We start from the raw sequence: 22,054 nt of genomic DNA, 5'->3' as shown, positions 1-22,054 counted from the left end.
AAATTGAAACTTCACAAAAACCTTATAAAACATGTGACACTGTCCCTATTTTGCAGTTGAGGAAAAGGACTTGGAGAGATAAACTAGCTTCACAGGTTCACACAGAAGAGATCATGAAAAGTTCATTTGATGTGAAAACTTTCACAGATAAACCTGCTCTACTGTGACTTTTTGTTTTTAAGAAGATATTATTTTATTAGCTGAATTTTATATTTTCAGGTATTTTCTTATACCGCTGACAAAGAAATCCGAACCGATGACTTGTGCTTGGATGTTTCTAGACTCAATGGACCTGTTATCATGTTAAAATGCCACCACATGAGAGGAAATCAGTTATGGGAATATGATGCTGAGGTATAGTATTTTCCTTAATTTACTTATTTTTGAATCTTTCAACTGAGTTAATACTGGGTGGAGCAAAAGTAGGTTTATAGTTGTGACTATGTAAGACAGAGTTTATTCTTGTATTATTATTGATTAATTATTGTATTATTTTCCTTAACAACAACTGTAATCCTACTTTTGCTCCACCCTGCATTTCAAATATATTTAAACTCTGAGTTACTTTTTTTCTGCATTGGAAAAACTGCACTTTCAAGCATGTATGCTCATATTACATAATATTAGGATGGTATATTATATAAATAGGTTTTTGCCAAACTAGTCTGTAAGTATAAAATCTGAATGAGAAACATAGTCATTTTTATGTTCTTAAAATTTGTCATCAGATGTACATGCTCAACATAAATTAGGCAAAGGGCAGGCTATGCTTATCTGAGAGTTATGTTTGCAGATGTACATACAGAACAGTATCAGCAATAGTTTCATATTTTTAATTTTACACCATTATAATCTCTGATATTTATGCTTCTCACTTTAAAGGGAAAAAAGAAAAAAAAACTGACAAGATTAGCTTGAACATTCTTTATAATAGTAAATACTTTGCAAAATTCAGTAAACTAATTAGGTACATAATCAGTTAAGCAGCCTCTTCTCAATATAGCACATCTTTCCGAGAGAAGAGAGGGAGAAAAAAAACAATAAAATTACTGGGAATTTATAGCCAGGCAGTGTGTAAACACCAAACCAGCCATCAGATGGAGCTAATAAAAAAGAAATACTTTCCTCTGCATGAGGAAGCTATCTTGAAACAGCTTCATTTCTTTCATTTCTCTTTGCTTAACAAAATGATTTTGTCGTCTGGGTTACATTTTCCACATTATTAAATGGTTGGTGACTTATTTAAGATAAGAAGTAAACCTCACAGCCCTGGCTGGTTTGGCTTAGTGGATAGAGCGTTGGCCTGTGGACTCAAGGGTCCAGGTTCGATTCTGATTGGGGGCATGTACCTTGGTTGCGGGCACGTCCCCAGTAGGGGGTGTGCAGGAGGCGGCTGACTGATGTTGCTCTCCCATTGATGTTTCTAGCTCTCTATCCCTCTCCTTTCCTTTCTGTAAAAAATCAATAAAATATATTTTAAAAGAAGAAGTAAACCTCATTCTTACATGATAAATAATACAATAGAGGTAAATGAATTTCACAAATGCAGACTCCTATGAAAGCTTAAAATACTCTGCAAGAGTAACATTTTAAAAACGAATCTGCAGATTTGTTGGTATTATTGATATTTTAACAACGTCTTCTTTTTAAAAACTTTTTGAATGTCATTTAAATTTGCATGATGTTGTAATTTCTTAAGTGGAGTATCATAAAAACTTACTGAATTCTTATATGATTTGAAGCTAGTTACATAGGGTTAAAGTTCGTCCCTAGGATTTTTATAATATTACCAAGTTTCTGGGATATAATTAAGGCAAACACCATGAATCCTTCTTGTGTTGCACCACTGTGTTTCATCCAGACTCTTTGGTCCTCTCAATACTTACTCATCTTCTTTATCTGACCACCATTATTTTTCTCTTCAACTATTGCCATCACCACCCTTTACATTTAGACTGCAGGAGACATTTCCTCTAATAATACATGTGAGTAAATTTGAACCTTTCTTTAGTCAGTTCCCTACCTCTTCTATGAGGAGAAGTGCAGATAAATATACAGAAAAAGGAGAAATCCTGAAAGAAGTATTTTTTTAAAATAAAACTTTTTGTTGTTATTGTTGCACTTTAGTTTTCACCAGGATCCCAAGACTTTATTGGGCATGTGCTAAAATAAAGAAACCTAACATATATTTTTAAGAAAAGGAGAAAGAATGTACATATTTTTATAAGATGGAGTGTTGTTGAATTTTAGAATAACACTCAATCTTTAAACGTTTCTATAATTTTTGAGTGGATAATGGCTTTTCTAGTCATGACTCAAGTTTCTTCATTTCTGAAGTAACTATTGTTGCTAATCAGGCATATGTTTTTATTTATATTTCTATCAGCCAGTAGGAAGATTATTGAATACTAAGGGATTTTGAAAGAAAAGTGGGAAAAAAAATTGGTAGCTTCACCTAAGATAAAGAAATGTTTTTTTTGTAAATTTACTAATTGGTTGAGTAAGTGTTATCTCTTGCAGCATTTTTAGATTATTGTACTATTTTGTATCATGGAAATTTTGTTTCTACAACACATACAAATAAGCTTATACTATGTCTTAAATAGTATTGAGAAATGTTTATTTTTAAATTATCTAATCACCTTAATAATTATATAATAGTTTAATTTGCTGTCTTACATGTTTATGTTTTCAAAATTAAGTTGTGATATTCAACTTGTCTAAATTTAAATTTTTAAATCATAATGTAATTTTTTTGCCAAATTTATAAATGTATAAATCATAATATAGAGAAGTCACAAGAGAATAGAATACTTGTAGGAATGATGCATTGCCTTTCTGAACATTTCAGTTTTGAAATAAAAAACATATTTTTTTGTGAAAAGTAAGAAAAATGGAAATGACTTTTTTTTTAAATTGGAATATATGTACTTTTTATGATGAACTCTTCTTTTAAATTTTTGGTTTAGGGCCACTTTAGTCTATGGAAAGGTCCCAATCTTTGCTACCCAATGTGTGATTCTAGGACTAGTAACAGCACCTGGGAAATTGATAGAAGTTAGAAATCTCAGGTATCACCCTGGATGCACTAAATCAGAGTCTGTACTTCAACAAAATGCCCAAGGCATTCACATACATATTAAAGTTTGACAAGAACAGGTCTACACAGTGGCCGAATATCTACTAATCTTCCTTAGTCTTTTTATACACTGTTGAAAGATATTGCAAAGTTAGGAAATGGCATATATATACTTTGGAAAATGACAAGGCTTCCAGGAGAGAAGGGGGAGGGAACAGGAGCAGGTGAGAGGCGCTGAGTCAGGAGAGAGGAGTAACTGCCAAGTATTTCTAGTCTTTTCATATTCCAACCAGTGAAAAGTAGACAAGTGCTGCTTGCCACTTCTTTAATTTATTCTTTATCTATTGCTATAAAAGGCAAAATTATTCTTTTTTGAGAAACCTCTGAGGTGGTGCAGTTTCAAAGCAGAATAAAACTTGGTGGTGTTCACAGAATGATAGAGCTGAAACTTCCCTTAAAGTTCTCTTCTTTGAGCCTTTATCAGCAGAACTCTAAAGCACAAAGATCACCCCACTAGCAGCGGAGGCAGAATTAGGTCCTAATAAAGTATTCAAAGAAAACTAGTTATCACTGCAATTGTGAATCTCACAGTGTGAACAGCTGAAATATTCCATCACCTTATCTCTTGGAATCCTTTCAGTCTTAGAAAAGTAACAGAATTGTGGGAATATCCAGAGAAGAATGGAAACTGTCATAAAGCCTCAAAACATGGAGTCTATTTAACTGCTTTGGTTTGTTTACTTTTTAGACATGTGGGTGAAAGGGAGTGAAAGGGAATAACAGTATACAGAGTTTCTATAATCTGTTTTCTCATACAATTCTAATGATAGTCCTATTTATAATAACAAAAGCATAATATGCTAATTAGACCAGAGGACCTTCTGGACGATGCTGGGGCTGTGAGGGAAACCCTGGTCCCGGGTGCCTGCTGGTGGCAGGAGGGAAGCCCAAGTCCCAGGTACCAGAGGGAAGCTGGTGCCGGCAGCTGGGAGAAGGAAGGCGTACTCTTGCACGAATTTTGTGTATTGAGCCTCTAGTAAGATAATAATATTTTACTTGTATTCTTCACATTAGTAAACATAAGCTTAAAGTATTTAAATGCCTTCTCTGGGTTTGCACGCTCCAGGTTTCTAGCACTTAATTGAGCATTCTTTCCATATTTTTCCACATTCTTCTTGAGGTCATTGAAAAACTAGAAACAATTAGATGCTCTCAGTGATTATGATCTGATGAGTTAAATGTACAGTAGTATAAATGAAAGAAATAAATTATATCCATTATTTGTGTTACCAAATTTTATTCACATAGAATTTCTCCTTAATCATTGGAAAGATGTTCTGCAATAAGCATTGTCTATTGAGACAAACAGTCATGAAACTACTTTGTCAGTAGGATCTAATTGCTTAGATTTTATCTATCCATATTCATAATACAATTCATATCTAATTGCTTCTACTTTTATTTGAATGAAATAGAGTACATGTTGGTAAGCAATATATGTCTTTGGTCAACTTTGATTAAAAATATAATGCCCTATTTTCTTATTGAAATATTTCTTAAATAACACAACCATAAATTTAACTCAGTATCACCTATTCCTGGCTAAACATGTTTGATTTGGGGGCAACGGAGCATCATTAGCAAATCTGCAAAGTCCTCACCTGATCTAGAATCACTTGAATAAATTACCTGAACACTTTGGTGCTATGAAAACCCATTGACTCAGAGTTAAGTCAAAAAGGGAGCGGTGGAACCCTACATTTCATCTCACTGAACCACTTTAAAAATTATTTTCATAAGGGGCTGTCATTCATCCATTCTATTTAATTCAGGTTTTCTTATATTGTATTTGAACATTGCAATCATGTTTCAATCCATTTGAAATTCGCATTTTCCTGCAATAAGTGCACATAATCACAGTTTCTTTTGAGCATCCAGGCAGCTACATACAGTGTGACAGTCTAATTTTGGAACAGAACACTTTTGCTCAACAAACACTATGCAACAAAATAAAAAGGGAGCAAAATATGATGCTAAAAATAAGTCTTGTTTTTCATGTGACTGAGCAAGTTGACTGAGAAAATATTGTTATGAATTCAATATCCATCTGTATCAAGTGTTTCAGAGTCATAATGCAAGGAATTTATTTTTAGTAGGTAAAATATGTTGGATTGGTATTTACTGAAACCACAGCAGCTAATATGTATACTTATTACCTCTCTTATTTACCTTATCAGAAAGCAGGTAAATGGGAATATAATTTCAAGGTAAGTGATCTATTAACTGGCAACCCAGCCATTTCCCTGTGTAGCACTCCTAATAAAAATAGTTGCTTGATTTGCTTTTCGAAGGCTGCCTGTATCAGACAAGTGTTACCTTTTCATATTCCTATTGACCCATAGATTTATGTAGAATAAATTAGTGAATAAGAAATTTAATAGTTTAGTATTACAATTTTAGTTCTTATTTATTAAGCATTTTACTGATTTATTAAACTACTCATTCTGTTTTAACAAATGCACAAGTCACTTTATCTGGAGATCACATTTAATATTTTGAATAACAACTTTATTATATTAATTTTAAATGACCATTATTCTGTACTTGATCAATAGGGGAAATCCTATTGTATTTACAATAATAATATTAAATTAAATATCCATAACAGTATAAATTAATCTTACTTTGTTTATCCCTATGTATAATCATTTAGGTTTCATTTTAAACTTTTAATATGGCATCTTTTAAACTGAGACCTGTATGATTGGTTCTTCAGTCAACTATACAGTCACTTCTGTTTGTTCATTAAAATTTCAAAATTTTTCTTGATTATTTTAATACAAAGGTACAAAGGTCTCATTTTATAATTTCTGATTATTTTGTCTCTGAAATTGTTTCCCTAGCCTGTTTCAGTTGGTTTTCAGTAGCAATTATATCTTCAACAGAGTTGATTTAAGGAAACACTATGACATATCTTGTTTTAGGTGCAGACATACAAATAAGTTTAAAGGCAGGAAGTATTCACTTTTTCTTATCATTTTAAAATACAATTATTAAAATTTTATAAATCCCAGGAAATACTAATTCTTTTACTTCAGAGAAGAAAAACTAAGTAGTGCTATAATAGGTTAGTGGTCATATTACCCTGTTTTCTAGTCAATGTTAAATAAGGCTATAGGAAGAGATATTTGGTAGTATGCTGCATGTCAGCCTGAATATCACATTGCCTTCAAAGCTGAGTTAACATGACTGAGTCTTCTACAGCCGTGAGAGGCATTTGCAACAAATATAAGAAAGAACAATTTTAAGAAAAAAATGTACACCCAATATGAAAAGATGCAAGATCTTGAATAAATAGCAAAGGAGAAATATGAATAGCCAAAAAAAATGAGAAACATTAATTTAAGGAACTATCAAAAACACATACATAAAAATTATCTCATGGGTGTTTTTTCATTCATTTTTTTTATGTTCCTGTCAATCTGTCAAGCAATGTTTTTAATGACAACACACATCGTTGCTGTATATGCAGTAAAACTGACAACCACTATCCTGGCACATAATAAGCGTACGAAATATTAGCTGTTGCTGCTATTATAGAATAATTATTTTAGATAGTTTTTAAAATTTGCTAGTATTAATATGTTTATACTTTTGACCTTGTGATTTTACTACTACTAATTATTTCTAAAGAAAAGATTATAATGTGGAGAGATATGTTGAGAGATATTTATCACAGCATTCTTTACAATAGCTCCAAACTGGACAGAGATTGCCCCTAAATGAAAAAGTTAAATGACTTTTGGCAAATCTACTTTGTAGAAATTGTTTATTTCCTGTGTTTTTAGATTATTTTAATGATAAAAGAGATGTCCACAATATAAATTGAAGGGTATTTAGTTAGATGACCTCTATTACATAAATTTGCAGAATGTGATAAAAATTACTTACTAGAAAACATAAAATAATAATTGGTATCCCCTGTAGGCAAAATACTCAGAAAAAATAAACTTATTTTTCAAATAAATGAAAACACCAAATGTTTTTAAATTGAAAATATTTTTTATCTTAATGGAGTTGTTTGAGATTTCTAATTTTTCTTAAAAGTACCTAGGTTGTACTTAGGGATTTTTAAAGTACCTGTAGTGAAAATTCTTTGATTTTTTTAATAGTCATTCATGTGATAAAAATTCTGGGTCAAAATATTACAAATGTATTTTTTATGGAAAATTTTATACTGTATTCATGTTCTGAGTTACATTTCCTGAGCATAAGTAAAATCAAGTTTTGTTTTTGTTTCAAACCAAGGAAAAGTTTATAATTTATTTTATAATTTTTTTACCGGCATATGAAGTTCTGAATCACTAACACTGGGGTCGTTGATGTCAACATGAAATTTACTAAGAAAAGTTCATTGCAAAACAAAAAAATCATTGAGGGTAGAGGTTTACCAAAGTAGAAATTTTAAACAATATAAATAGAAAATAACAATATAGATAGGAAATTCAAGTTTGGCTTTTTGAAAAATCCCCAAACTAGTCTCTTTAACAAATCAAACCATATACTTAATTGCTGTTTTACAAATAAAAATGTATTACATGTGATAATGTTACCTTTCCTACTTTTATAAATCTTTAATTTACCATTTTACTGTAGGAAGGCAGTCCTTGAAATTGAAAATCCAATTATTTGTGTCCATTAAGGTGCCCAAAATATGTAGTTAATTTTATCAAAATATGTTTTTCTGCATTAGCCCTTCACTAAGTGGTTTAATCAACAAACCTATGAGTGCCTCCTATGTGCCGCACTGGGTTTGATGATGTAGGTTGTCATGATCCCTGGCCTTCCTGGAGTATGCTCCTTCTGAGAAAATAGATGGAAAATAAGAAACAGACAAATTAATTAAAAATTGTGTTTGGAGAATGAAGTCAAATTAAGAGCCCAAAATGGACTTGATATTTTTATTTTTCCTTCCTTCATTAACTTCCTCTTTGGAATTTAGATTAATGTGATAATATGTATGTGGGACATTTTTAACACCACCAGGTTAGCCCTGTGAAGACATAGTGGAAACAGTTTGAGTGCAAAGTAAAGCAAAGCCTTATAGCTAATTATCCCTTAGATTTTCTCCTGGCATCCACTGAAGTTTATTGCAAAGGAATGAGGAAGCCAAAGACCATGATTGAAAACTCTGTGGACTAGTCAATGGTTTTGAATATCCATACTGACAAAATAATGCATGTAGCACTAAAAACATTTAATTACTAGCATGGACACTGAGAATACCACCTTTTCTATCTAAGTTTTTCAGCATTTGATCTCAGACTCTGCTCCATATTCTCAGTCCCATCTTCATTTACTCCTGCCAATACAGTTGATATTGAAGCCGTGTGAAAGGATGTGGCTCACAGCTCCGTGGATGTGATTATTGTGACATGTGCCTTCCTTTCTTATCCAGTAGAAATTGTATGTTCTAGAGAGTGATTGATTGGTTACTGCCTTTGTATTTGATTTTGTCATTATTCATTATTTTCTTTGTCAAACAGACCCACACTCTTCTTCACATAACCACCCAGTCCTGTCTCTCAGTAAGAAAAGTAACTGATGGCTCCCAACAGCCCACTGTGGAAATATGTAATGATAGCCCTTTGCAAAAATGGCTACTAAGAAACTATACAAGAGCAGAAGTTTTTAGAACTATTTTTGAGAATCCTACTGATTACATCCTCTAATAATTTTTGGAGGTTTGTGTTGCAGACTTTACTAATATTAGTTTAGTATTTTTGTTATCAAAATCTAGAAATTTACTTCTCTAATATGTGGTTAAGGAAAATCTTTATGTGCTATTTCTCCATGGAGTTATTTTTCTGTCTTATACTTCTTAGCTGCTCCTTAATTTGGAGTGTGCATATATTTAGTAGTGTTTAGTCTGTAAATAATTAGTAGGTATTTTCCATTTTATTTTATTTTAAATAGATATGCCTAAATATAATTGATGAAATGTATTATCACATATTAGCTCTTTTTTTTTTTTTTTAAGGATAACTACAGTCATGTCTATACGACAATAGATTTCAGCATTAGAGCTGAAAAACGGTTAAGAAAATTAAAAACAGAAAAATTAGGATAGCCAAAATATTTCTTTTGGAACATTGGAATTATTTAATGTTGTTATTTTCAATTCAGATACTTTGGTTTTGTGCAGATAAACCATATCCTTTATGGAATTTATTATTTTAAGCTGATACTAAGCAAATGCATTATTAAAGACTAAGATTATTGGTTAAATTATATAATTATAATAATAAAGCATATAAGATGTACATTTTCTCTGTCACTTGCATGATTTGTCAATATCTTCTCAGTAAGCAATAAAATGAATCATTATTAAGCATACGCTAAAAAAGTACTGGTATGGAATTCTTGTAAAGAGTGCAATTGGTCTTAAGGTGTTCATTTTCCTTCGTAAATAAAGTATGTTATATTTTCCAATACCTTGCTATGAAAACACATGAGAAGTTAGGGAGGGAGTTGTTCTGGTTCAGATGAACCATCAAAGGTTGGAATTGAGCTTGGAATACTTATGACAAGGCTGGGAATAGAGGTATGGAGAGGAGAGGAGAGAAGAGTGTTGTTTAGGTTAGAATTAGGGCATTCTAAACATCTGTTGGGAAGCTGGAAAAGTCTGGTCCTTTTACACAGAGGTAACTTATGTATAAAGCGATTTACATATATTATCTTAGTTTGTTTTTAAAGCAACCTTAACTGGTAGACACAATAGCCAACAAGGGACAGAATTCTAGGGTAGAAACCACACCTTGTTTCTCAACAGAATTTGTCTCACTTCCTGTAGCAATTCATACTGCTTCATGGGAGCTGGCAGCCCTGTGCAAGGGGGATGAGAGCCACATCAGGTGGGTGTGTGAAACAACCTGGCTTCATAGCCTTATGCCTCTCAGAAGGCAGTGTCTCTGTAACAATCCCATCGGCAGAGCTTCAAGTAAACCAATGGAACATGCAAAACTCCAAGTCTTTGCACTTAGAGAAGCCCAGCTTGGCTTCCTATGAGGTGTTTTTATTGAAGTTGATTAGATGCAGATACAGTTTATCAATCAGCCGTCGTTTTTACCATAAGTAATGTTGCCTAGAAATATAGTTAACATTTTACCATTATCAGGTTGCCAAGGGGTCAGAGTTAAGAGAGTTGACTGAAGTCAAATTTTTTAATCAGAAAAGAAAAGGGCATTTTTAAGTATTCATCAGTTTAACTGAGCATCTTCTCACAAAGAATCTGATTGCTCAGATAATTTAAAAACTTGCTCAAGTTTTCACAGCCAGTAAGTGGGGGAGAAAGGGTGGGAATTTACACTTAGGGTTGCCTGACCCTAAAATGTCTGCTGTTTCTACTGCACATTAAAAATGAGAGAGTTTTGGTTGATTGGTTGGTTGTTATCTCTACAGCTGTGGCTTTTGACTACTAATGAATTCCTTCAAAGAAAACATACATTTTTAGACAGAACAACACTTACTAATATTTTTTAAGAAGTATCCCTATTTATGTAGTTGACAACATATTCGTTTTGATCCTTAAAGTCATATATGTATATTTTAAAAAGGAATCTAATAGAAGCAAGCAAGGGAAAATAGCTTTTTTAAAAGGACTATGTACACAGAGGATCTCAGGTATGTAACAAAAATGAATATTTTGTTGATTTTAACTACAGCTTGCTAGAAAAAAATTATTTTTGTTTTGTTTTGAATTTTTTCAAGTTGGCTGTTGGTTCATAAACCAACAACATAATTCTGTCATCATAAGCATAAATCAACTACCTTCTTGCCTATGTTTGTTCATTTTTTCTCTATTCTTTAGTAAAAAGAGCTTGGTTCTTTGTATTGAAAGAGCAACAACAAAGGCCTCAGTCTTGAAATCTTCTTCATATCTGACAACCTTGCTTTTTTAATTTCCTGCTTGTTGTCTATTAAGCATCCTCCGCCTAGTTTCCATTCCATCTTTTCTCAGGACAATGTTTATAGGTCTAATGCAAACAAATTACGATTGTCTAGGCCAGTGGTCGGCAAACTCATTAGTCAACAGAGCGGCAAACCGCGGCTTGCGAGCTGCAGTTTGCCGATCACTGGTCCAGGCAGTGTTTCTCCACCATTTTTATTGCATTCCCCCTGCATTTTTTTTTCATATAACTTTCAATTATAATTGTATGAGCCAGAAAAAAAAATTGTCTACCTTTAATTTTGGTGATTTGAAACAAGATATAGCTGCAAATCACCTCCCATGCATTCAAATACTTCTCTTCTTGGAAGTTTTTTGTGTAGTATGGTTCTAGGCATTGCCCATGAAACTGAGCAAACATGTGCGTAATTAGTGAGCATAAATTAGTATAACGCATGCGGACTTAAAATGTATATCTGTAAAGTCCAAAATTCATAATTTCAAAATGTAAATGTGAACTCAAAAGGGAAGATTTATAATGACAGTTAACATGATGTAATTTTTTGAATTACATTTCAGCATTTGGGTACTGAGATGATGCTTATTAATGAATACCATCATTATAAAGAAAAGAAAATCCTATCTAATAAAAGAGTGATATGCAAATTGACCATCACTCCAACACACAAAGATGGCTGCCCCCATGTGGACACAAGATGGCCACCACAAGATGGCCAGCAGGGGAGGGCAATTAGGAGGAACCAGGCCTGCAAGGGAGGGCAGTTAGGGGTGACCAGGCCAGCAGAGGAGGGAAGTTTGGGGCGACTGGGCCTGCAGGGAAGGGCAGTTGGGGGGGACCCAGGCCTGCAGGGGAGAGCAGTTGGGGGGACCAGTCCTGCAGGGGAGAACAGTTGGGGGGGACCAGGCCTGCAGGGGAGGGCAGTTAGGGGTGATCAGGTCGGCAGGGAAGGGCAGTTAGGGGCAATCAGGCTGCCAGGGGAGCAGTTAGGCATCAATCAGGCTGGCAGGGGAGAGGTTAGGGGGTGATCAGGCTGGCAGGCAGAAGCAGTTAGGGGCAATCAGGAAGGCAGGCAGGCGAGCAGTTGGGAGCCAGCAGTCCTGGATTGTGAGAGTGATGTACCAGATTGGAGAAGGTGCAAGCTGGGCTGAGGGACAGCCCCCCACCCCGTGCACGAATTTCATGCACCGGGCCTCTAGTATAGATATAAATTTAAAAATATGTGACAATCACATCCCTGACTTAATTTAGTATTAAATTTTTTAAAGATTTTCAGAAATGCAAACCAAATTATGGTGAGCATATTATCAAGCAAGTCAGGTCTTCACTGTGATAATCACTCAATTACAATGAATTTCTCAGTCACAGAGACTATGGCCTGTTTAGTATTTGGAACTGGAAACATCTAGCAGTTTTCTCATTTGGGTCACAGCTGTGACATCTCTTTGCATGTTTGCCAAATGGTTACTGAATAACACATGCCTAAGATAACTAAGCTTTGGTGAAAGCTTGTTAATATTTACAGCCGTGGACTGAACTCAGAGCTCCCAAATGGGCCTTTTGCAAAGGAACCTGAATCCTTGGCCATGCAGAACACATGTTGGCTAATTTCTTTAACCATCTGCAAATAAAGGTATATTAGACAGTGAAAGTTGTATAGTAATTAATTCACAACCACCTGTGCACAGTTCCTTTTATAAACATATCACGGTGTTTATACTAAAAAAAAAATCAGAAAGGTCTTTTAAAGGGCAGATTTAATGTGATGTGCTAGTGAAGTTAAGATACAATATGTTGCACTGATTATGGGTTATCTTTTCCAGAGACTCACCTTGAGGCATGTGAACAGTAACCAGTGTCTCGATGAACCTTCTGAAGAAGACAAAATGGTGCCTACCATGCAGGACTGCAGTGGCAGCAGGTCCCAGCAGTGGCTGCTGAGGAACATGACTTTGGGGGCATGAAGACCATTTCCCCAAGCCATGAAAGTGTCTGCACTTTTGTTTTTCCATTATTTCAATTAAGGAAAAAGATTAACTTTGCTGAATTGAAAGTTTTAAAATCCTTTTAGTATTCTAAAACACAGTTGTTTATAATTCATTTTTAGGAATGTTTGCTTATTTCCCTACAAAATTTGTATCTGATCAAAAGCACATAAAAATATGAATAACAGCAAACTGTTATTAAACATTTGAAAAACTTAAAAGAAGTGTTTGCTTAAAAAAACACACAACTCTTTATTGCCCTCATGTCACAGGATTAGTTGTGGGAGGGGTATTTTTATTTTTTATTTTCATAGTGATTAAAAGAGAGACAATGTAAATGCCTTATAAAATATCTTCATTATGAAATAGAATCATTTTATAAACTCACTCTGTTTCTACTGGACCTTCGTGGAAACATGTTGAATTTCTTTGTCAACAGCAGGCCACACATTGAATTATTTCTGAGCAATGAATTCATCATACACAATGAGTTCCAAGTTTTGTACCAGAAAAAAAAAAAAACACAAAAAAACTGGACCTTGACTTACGGAGTTCTTATAAAAGCATCACATTTAAACAAAATAAGAGGAGAAGAATTTGAAAATTCAATTTAAAGGACATGAAATCAGAAGCATCAAGCTAGGTGTGGCGGGGAGCAAGATGATAAAGCTAAACTGCAACAATTGAATCATTTAAAAAGATTCTGTTTAGGTGGTAATCAGTTCTCTCACAGGCTGAGTGTTTAACAGTCATATTGGTTCTAGAGTTGAAGTTGGAAACTCAATTCTTAACAACTATCTTTGTCTCATATAAACCATGCAGTCCTTTTCTCTTCACTGTAGAGACTGTGGCTTGTCACTTATGCTGTACAGAATTGTAGGTAAAGGGTGGAGAGTCCTGATTTTTTTCTCCTACATTTAAAAATTTTAGGTCACTATTACCATTTTAATTTTAAAAAAATGATTCACTGCTATGCTAGAATATCTAAAATTTTCATTACTAAGGGAATGAACTCAGTACACATCCATGAAACTTTTCTTTTAATTAATCTGTTAGATATCATTTGCCGCAAGTTATGGCTCAAGGAGCACAGTCATGTTAGGCTAACTTCATGCATTCTATTTCCATCTTAAAGCCCTTTGTGTTCAAAATTAATGAGTAGAAGATACTAAAAAGAAGAAAACTCTATCAGTGAGAATTGAGCTAATAACTTTTAGTATTTCACACCATTTAGTATTTCAAACCCTTAAAGTAGCTCTACATATGTATTTTAGTCATTAATAAATACATTCAGCAGCCAAGAGAAATTTGGCAGGGGCAGGAGGGGAATGGAAGAAGCATCCTGCCATATTTTTGGCTCTCATCTTTTCTTAAAAAGCTCTGGAAGGCCAGTAAAATCTTGTATGATTTTCCTGCTAGCATTAGCATTATTTCTTTGGCTTTATACTGGTAAAACTCTAAGGAAAAATTCTACAAGCTGGAGCATTTCAGGTGTACTTCTCAAAGTGCAGACATTCTTAAAAGAGCCGATACCCAACTATAGGGCATGAGGGTTGTCATTAGCCAACTTTAGTGGGAACTGCCTGTCGATGAACAACGGAAGTAGTGTGAGGTCCCAGCTCCCAAAACAAACTGGATGTCCCTCAAAAGCAGCTTGGGTTCCTAACTGCAGACCCTGGGAAGGTGAATCAAATCCTTTCTGCACTGATTTTCCTTCCTAAGTTCATTTGCTTTTAGTTTTCCAAGAACTGTAAACTCTGGCTATTTTCTATGTTCTCAGGACCGCTGGGTAGACAACAAAGCATGATTTCAGAGTAGACATATGCCAAGAAACCGTGGCATTGATTGTGCTGAGTCTAGACAAATTTATATACACATCCAAATTGGAAGAGAAAATTTATTTCTTTAAGTTTCAAACACTGTAATAGAAATTAAAAAAATAAAGACCTGTTGCAAAGTTAAACAACAAAAAGTGTAGACATTCATCAGCTTGAGGTCTCTGAGTATCCCCAAATCTTTTAAAATTACAAGCAAAAGTTTGAGTGTTGGGCATTTCTTTTTGGTAGAAAATCCATTGTTTACAGCAAATTTATAAGGAAACTGTGACACTCCAGAGGTAGGGAACCACTGCCTTAAATTGACAGTGGCCTTATAAGTCACCTGAGGACTCTCTTTTTCTCCCCCTTTCCTCTTGTCGCACTAAATTAAAGTTAAATGTCCCTGCACATTTGCCCTTAAGTTTATAAAGCTGAAACATTCAAGGACTCTTTAATATAATATATTCCATTTATTGTGGATTTGTCAATCAAAATACACGTTATCTAGAAAATGGTCAAAGACAATTTTTTAAAAAATGGTTACTCTATCCAAACTGAATTTGACACATTTCAGCAGTATTTTAAATATCTGAAAGTTCATTATGGTCATAGCAAAAATACAAGAGAAATAAAAACGACACAAGTTTCATGCCAGAGAAGAATTTTCCAAGAATCCTCAGATGGTATGAGCATATGTTATTAGAGTGTCTAACAAACAAAAAATGACATAAAATATTAGAAAACACCAAAAACTAGAAAGCATTTGCTAATTCAATGTTCTTTTCAAAAATATTTATTGTATTCAGTACAGAAAATTAAAATCATGATTGGATTCTTATACTTTATTATTTTTCTAGACTAATAGATCCTTCAAATGACTTCAAACTTCCTCTTCTGAGGTCACCCCCATTGCAACTCCAGTCTTCCAGATGCTCAGATCAAAAACCTAGTCAGTTTTGAGTCCTCTCTTTCTCTCTCAATTTCCATCTAATCCATCAGAAATCCCATTTTATTCTAAACCAACTACTTACCACCACATCTTCTGTGTCACTAGCTTTAACCTTTTTAACTGCAACATGCTTTTAATTTGGTTCCCTAATTTCCCAGCCCTTGCTCCTAAATAGTCTTTTCTCAATACAACAGCCACAGTGATTCTATTTAGCATAATTTTATTGTGTCACTTCTCTGCTCACAACTCTCAATGACTTCTCATGTCTCCCCAAACTTCTTATAGTGGTCTTTACAGTCCTTCATGAATGACACTCCTATGAGCACGTACACACACACACACTTCTGAATACTTACTCCACTCTGGCTGCCAACCAAGTTTCTGTCTTAGGTTTTTGTTCCCTTTGCCCACAGAGCTTTCTTGGTCACTTTCTTCAGGTCTTTACTCAAATTTTATCTCATCAGTAAGGCAAACCCTTTTCTCCCCCCTGCCCTTCCTAGTCCCTGTAAATTCTCAGACAAACTGTAAATTTGCTTCTTTATTTTCTGTCTACCTTTCCACTTTCAAACCCCCTACATTACCATTGCACACCCTAGAATGTCAGTTTTTTTCACTGTGTTATTCCCAGGATCTAGTAGAGTTATTGGGACATAATAAGTCTTCTTTAAATATTTTTGAATGAACTGAAAAAATGTTTGTTAAAGTTACTAAGTGCTACTGTATCCTATATTTTTTGCACAATATTTTAAATTTTAAAATGAAGTCAAGTAGTATATTTAGACAGGATGTACATTACTTTCTCCAAATGATAATTTTCTTCCTACTGTTCCTCAAATTAAAGGATGGGCTATATTTTGTTCTCTATGTTAGTATATCCTGCCTTATGGAAATGAAATATATGACATTTTATAAACATGCTGCTACATTATATAAGTTGCTTCATTAAGATAACAATGATTTTTATTTTTTGGTTGTCTTTAATGACCACCTGATGGCATAAATAAGATTTTTACTTTTAGGGGGGAGACATGTATCATTTTCTTAAAAACCATATGTATTTTTATTGTTTCACAGGAACTATTATTAAATATATTTTCTAAGTTCAAGTCTATGAACAATTGTAGAAACTTTAAAAAACTTTACAGATTATTTATTCTTAGTTTCTCTGTTTATAGATAATAAGAAAGAGAATCAGATATGTAATTTAGCTTGTTCAAAGATCATACAGCTGTATGCACTGATGTCAGGACTCATCATTGTTAATATAATCTAACACTGTCTTCAATTACAAAGCACTCAAAAATGTAATAAAAAGGGCACAATCATAAGAGAAAAATGTCTTTATTAAGCATTTTGTAGTAACTACATTGATTCTTTAGAAATATTAACTTCTCTTCTTTAGATATATTATCCTTTTTAGAGATAATTAACTTTGGAAATTTAACTTCTCACCACCTTTCATACTTAAATAAAATATTTCTAAAAAATACTACCAAAGGCAATAAAGGCCTGCAGCAAAAGTAGAGAAATTAACAGGAAACAGCCTGATTACAGAACATTCTGGCATTATTGGACAAACAGTGTTTCAGAGAAGCAAAGCCTCTTCAGCAGTAAACAGGGAGCATATTCTCCCCTCACTTCCAGTTCCTTATGATTATGTTCAGGTTTAAAGTAATATTGGCCCACAGCTTGCATTTAAAGTTAGACCACCTATTACTGTAAACATTGAGTAGGTTCTAGGTTATTTGGCTTAAAAGACTGCAGGATAATCAGCAAAGACTTCAAGGTTTCCCAGTGGAGCTCTGTATACTCTAGTAAATACAACCCATACATCCAGTTTTTCCATGGTGCTTAGAAACTGGTGTGGCTCAGTTGGTTGGAGCATTGTCTGTGTACAGAAGTGTTGTGAATTCCAGGTCAGGGCACATGCTCAGGTTTCAGGTTCAAACCCTGGTTGCTAAGCATGGGGGAAGCAGCTGATGATCACTGTTCCCCTCTCACATTGATGTTTTTCTCTCTCTTTCCCTTTCCCATCCTCTCTAAAATCAATGGAAAAAAATAAAAAAGAAACAACCTAATAAATAAGTAAAAAGAGGGAAAAATAACTCTAACAATAAAACAATAGGAACAATTTTATTTTTCAGTGAGAGCATAGTACAAATTGATTTAATAAACCTGAAAATATTGGCTACCCCTACACTGTTTTCATCACTTGAGAAATGATCTTATCTGATCACAAGCATGTCACTTGCATCTCATTATAGATGCTACATCTAGTATCAGAGGAGGCAAAACTTGTATGCATTCTTAAGTTATAAAGTATGCTAACTTGACAAATATGAAGAATTTAAGGAATTCCAGATCCTAAAGGATGTGTCATCATCTACAAGCTGTCTTTCTGCATAGCTGAGATCTGCAAATCTTGAATAAAAGTGCAATTCAGTTGGGCAGCAAAAATTCAATTAAAGCTTAAAGCAGCGGTTTCAGGATTTAGCTGCTACCCACCATTTTTCTCCAATATGTCAAAATATGGAATAGAGAAACACCTTCTGTACAGTATATGAACATATCTGACGCAACAACATCATGTTCAAATTGCTATTAAATATAAGCTATTGTGTGAATTTAAGGTGTTGAATGAACACCAGCAATGTGTTTTAAATAGTTTGTGTGAATTTGTGTCCAACTTTTGCTTCATATTGTTCAATAAATTCTAAAGGCAGTTTTCATTGTATTTGTTTAAAAAACCCGCTGAAATACCACTGATGCAAGGCAGCATTTTTGTTAACTATTTTTAAAGATAAAGATCACTTCTATGATACTCATTTCATCATGATATGAAGTAATCTTTTGTTTTTGTTTTTAGGTGGGGAAAACAAATCATTTAATATTCTGTTTATAATGACTTAGAATGAGGATAGGAAATTAGATGAGTAAGGCTATACCTATAATGGTTAAGAAATGAGATTTTTATCATGCATTTAATTTGGTGTAAAAAATGAACATAAGCTGTTGCTTGGTTTCAGTTGTACTTTCAGCTAAAAATAGCACAAGCAGAAAAAAAGGACTTGATATGATTTTTTTTGGGGGGGTGGGGGTGGGGGAGAATTTTTGGAGGTTTTGGACAATGCAGCTGCAAATAAAAGGGAATAATTTAAAAAATGTTTTAGATATGTGCTTGACACACAGTTCTTTAACATTTATAGAAGCAGATTGTTTATAAGGAATCACACATCTTAAATATTGTAAGATTACTAAGTGATATAATTGTTCTTTTGCTATAAATTTAAATATTTATACATTTTTGTAGAATTAACATATACCAATTTAGTTTTCCTTTGATACGTTGTCTTTTAAAGAATTTTGTTAACATTTTAGACAGATAAACAATTTCAATATTTTATGCTTATGTTCCATTTTGTAGATTATTTAAATAAATAATGAAGTGCCTATGGGTATCTCTTAGCAGTAAGAAAATATTGTGATCCCTGTGAAATTTTGATACCAAAAATATAAAATAGAAATATTAAAATGTGCACAATTCTAAAGAATTTATTATTTAATTAATTTTCATTCTAATATGATTTGATTGATTTTTTTAATTTTTCTTTTTTATAAAAGGACTTAAAATAGAAAAGTAAAATGCTTAATATTGTATGATGAACATTATTTTTCAGGATACTGTGAATCATATCCAGTTCTTTGATTCTGGTGCTACAGACCTGGAAGACAGTCTGTCAGGGTTAGGAGGGGAGGATGGAGGAGAGCAGTGATTCCCCAGGATCAATCCTGCAATCTACGCACGCACGGAATCAAGAGGAAAAATGAAAGATAAGTTCGCTTGCTAAATGAAAAAGGAAGAAGGAAGAAAAGAAGGAGGAAAGAAGGGAGAGAGGGAGGAGGTTCTAATATTATCTAGTTTCATAATTTTAATCTGAAGAAAACTCACCTAAAATATTCTATTCTGTATGCATGATTCAGAAGCTCATTGATTTGCAAACATCATGAATACCCCATTGGTTTTTCCAAACTTTAACTATAACTGTCAGTAAGAGCAAAAGACATTGTCTAGATTTTATGTTTTACACACAAAAAGTCTTTCTGTGGATTTCTGTAACCATGTGGGACTCATTCCATGTGGCCCCTACTTTCTTTCTCCCTTTGTTCTTCTGGGTTACTCTTGTCTAGGAGCACAGCCTTGCATTTGAAGTATGAACCACGTCAACCTTATAAGCCAGCTCTGCCTACCTCAGATCTTGGTAGATCCATAACTTAGTGATTACTAAGTGATATAATTGTTCTTTTGCTTTTCTTTAGCACCTAGTAGGAAAGAAAAAAAAGTGAACTCTCCCGCTCAACAATTGTACTCTCATGACTCCTCCTCGGTGTCTGAGCCATTTGATGGCCTCTCTGCTAAGTCACTCTTTTCTGATATAATGATTATTTTTTCTACATGACAGAGGATAGTAATACCAATCTCAGCTTCTATCAGAAATATTTGGCAAATAGAGCGTTAACACAATGCCTACTGACAAATCTCTTCACCAATTTTGTGAAGTGGAAACCAAGACAAGCATGCAAACATCTGTTTCACAGGTTTTTTTTTCTATTAATGAGAGACATGAATCTGTGCAGTAAGCACCCTTCATCTACCTTGTGACAACTTATATAAGGCAGAGCCTAAGAGATCAACACTGTCTAAACAGCTGAGATCAGAATTGACAATAGCTTTCCCAAAGATTTATGGTCCTTTGTTTTCTGCTTCTGAGCTCAGCCTGATTTCTCTGTGTGTATTTGCAACTTTTTGGCCCTTAAATGATGACATGGAGTTAAGTTGCATACATAAAAGCACTTTAGCCCTAACCAGTTTGGTTCAGTGGATAGAGCATCGGCCGGCGGACTGAAGGTCCCGAGTTTGATTCTGGTCAAGGGCACATGTCCGGGTTGTGGGCTTGATCCCCAGAAGGGGGTGGGCAGGAGGCAGCCAATCAGTGGTTCTCTCTAATCATTGGTGTTTCTCCCTCCCCCGCACCTCTCTCTGAAATCAATAATAATAAAAAAAGCACTCTAAAGTTCTTCCTCTAATTATATGGACCAATGTGAGAGATGAATCCATTTTGATCACACACTCTTGTTTTCATTGGCAGATTTAGAAATATTTAACTCAGCAGATCACCTTTAGATAGACTTTCTTCATTTCTTGGTCTCCTACCTCATTGGTCAATTGATTTCAGTTTCATTTATAGATTGTCTTTCCTTCTCCCATCTCTTAATATTGGAGTGTTCTGGGGTGCAGCCCTTAGTCATCTTCTCTATGTACACTCATTCCTTTGGTGATCTCATCCAAGACCTTGAATTTTCATACCACCTACATCCTGCTCACAACCAAATGTCTCTCCCCAGGTCAGAACTCTTTTAAGTGCACCTACCTACTTGACATCTCCACATGGATGACTAATAGACTTCTCAAACTAAGTATGTCTGAGACTGAACTCCGTGCCTTATTCTACAAATCTGATCAATCCAAAGAGATTTTTCATCTCAAAGAATGGCAACTCCATTCTGTTACTTGCTCAGTTCAAAAATCTTGTTGCTTTCTCCATTAAAAAAATCATATGATTTCACCTTTACAAACTTTCCTGAATTTGACCCATTGTTAATACCTCCATTGCTCTGAATTTGACTAATTGTTAACACCTCCACCCTGGTCTGAATCACCATCTGAACTGGTTGTACCCTTGTAGCCTCCGCAGTCTATTATCAAGAGAACCAGAATGATGCTATGAAATATAACCCAGATACATCTATCCTCTGCTCAAAACCTTCCAATGGCATCCTGTTTTGTATAGAGTAAAGGTTATATCCATACAAGAGCTCTGTATGGTCTGCCCCCTGTTAACTTTCTGACTTCCTTCCCTACAATGCCTCTGCTTATTCATTTTATTTCAGTCACTCTACTTGCTATTTCTTTGAGCAAGCCACGCATGCTCTTGGTTTTGGACGTCTGCCGAGAATACTTGTTCCTAGATATCCACAGGTTAACTCCTTCACCTTGATTACAACTTACATTCTCAATGGGATCTCTAATCCACCTATTTTAATACTACGTATAACCTCCCTTCCATATGTCCTTGAGATATACCTGTCCATAACCCTGCTCCACATTTTGTTCCATAGCATTCCCACCTGCTAACATACTATCAAATTCACTTATTTATTGTTTTTAATTCATGCTTACTTACTTATTGCCTCTTTCT

General features: G+C 34.2%; 1 protein-coding gene across 12 annotated transcripts in view; it reads left to right on the top strand.

Annotated features, from left to right (window-relative positions):
• GALNT13 (polypeptide N-acetylgalactosaminyltransferase 13) overlaps positions 1–13,605 on the top strand; it is a 499,062-nt gene extending 485,457 nt beyond the window's left edge. For 2 of the 12 annotated variants that reach the window (XM_080668531.1, XM_080668535.1), the window contains exons 12-15: positions 220–354; positions 5,317–5,346; positions 8,626–8,823; positions 12,870–13,248. In XM_080668531.1, the coding sequence (XP_080524657.1) occupies positions 220–354; positions 5,317–5,346; positions 8,626–8,811 (351 nt within the window). In that variant the 3' untranslated portion in view covers positions 8,812–8,823; positions 12,870–13,248. Of the gene's footprint in view, positions 1–219; positions 355–5,316; positions 5,347–8,382; positions 8,824–9,932; positions 9,994–12,869 lie in introns of those variants that run through there. The other 10 variants (XM_080668540.1, XM_080668532.1, XR_013960616.1 and 7 more) reach the window with 9 other exon arrangements.
• The last annotated feature ends 8,449 nt before the right edge of the window (positions 13,606–22,054 follow it).

Source organism: Plecotus auritus (assembly GCF_963455305.1).
Source record: "Plecotus auritus genome assembly, chromosome: 5".
Lineage (NCBI taxonomy): Eukaryota > Metazoa > Chordata > Mammalia > Chiroptera > Vespertilionidae > Plecotus > Plecotus auritus.
This window is presented reverse-complemented; position numbering and strand designations above follow the sequence as displayed.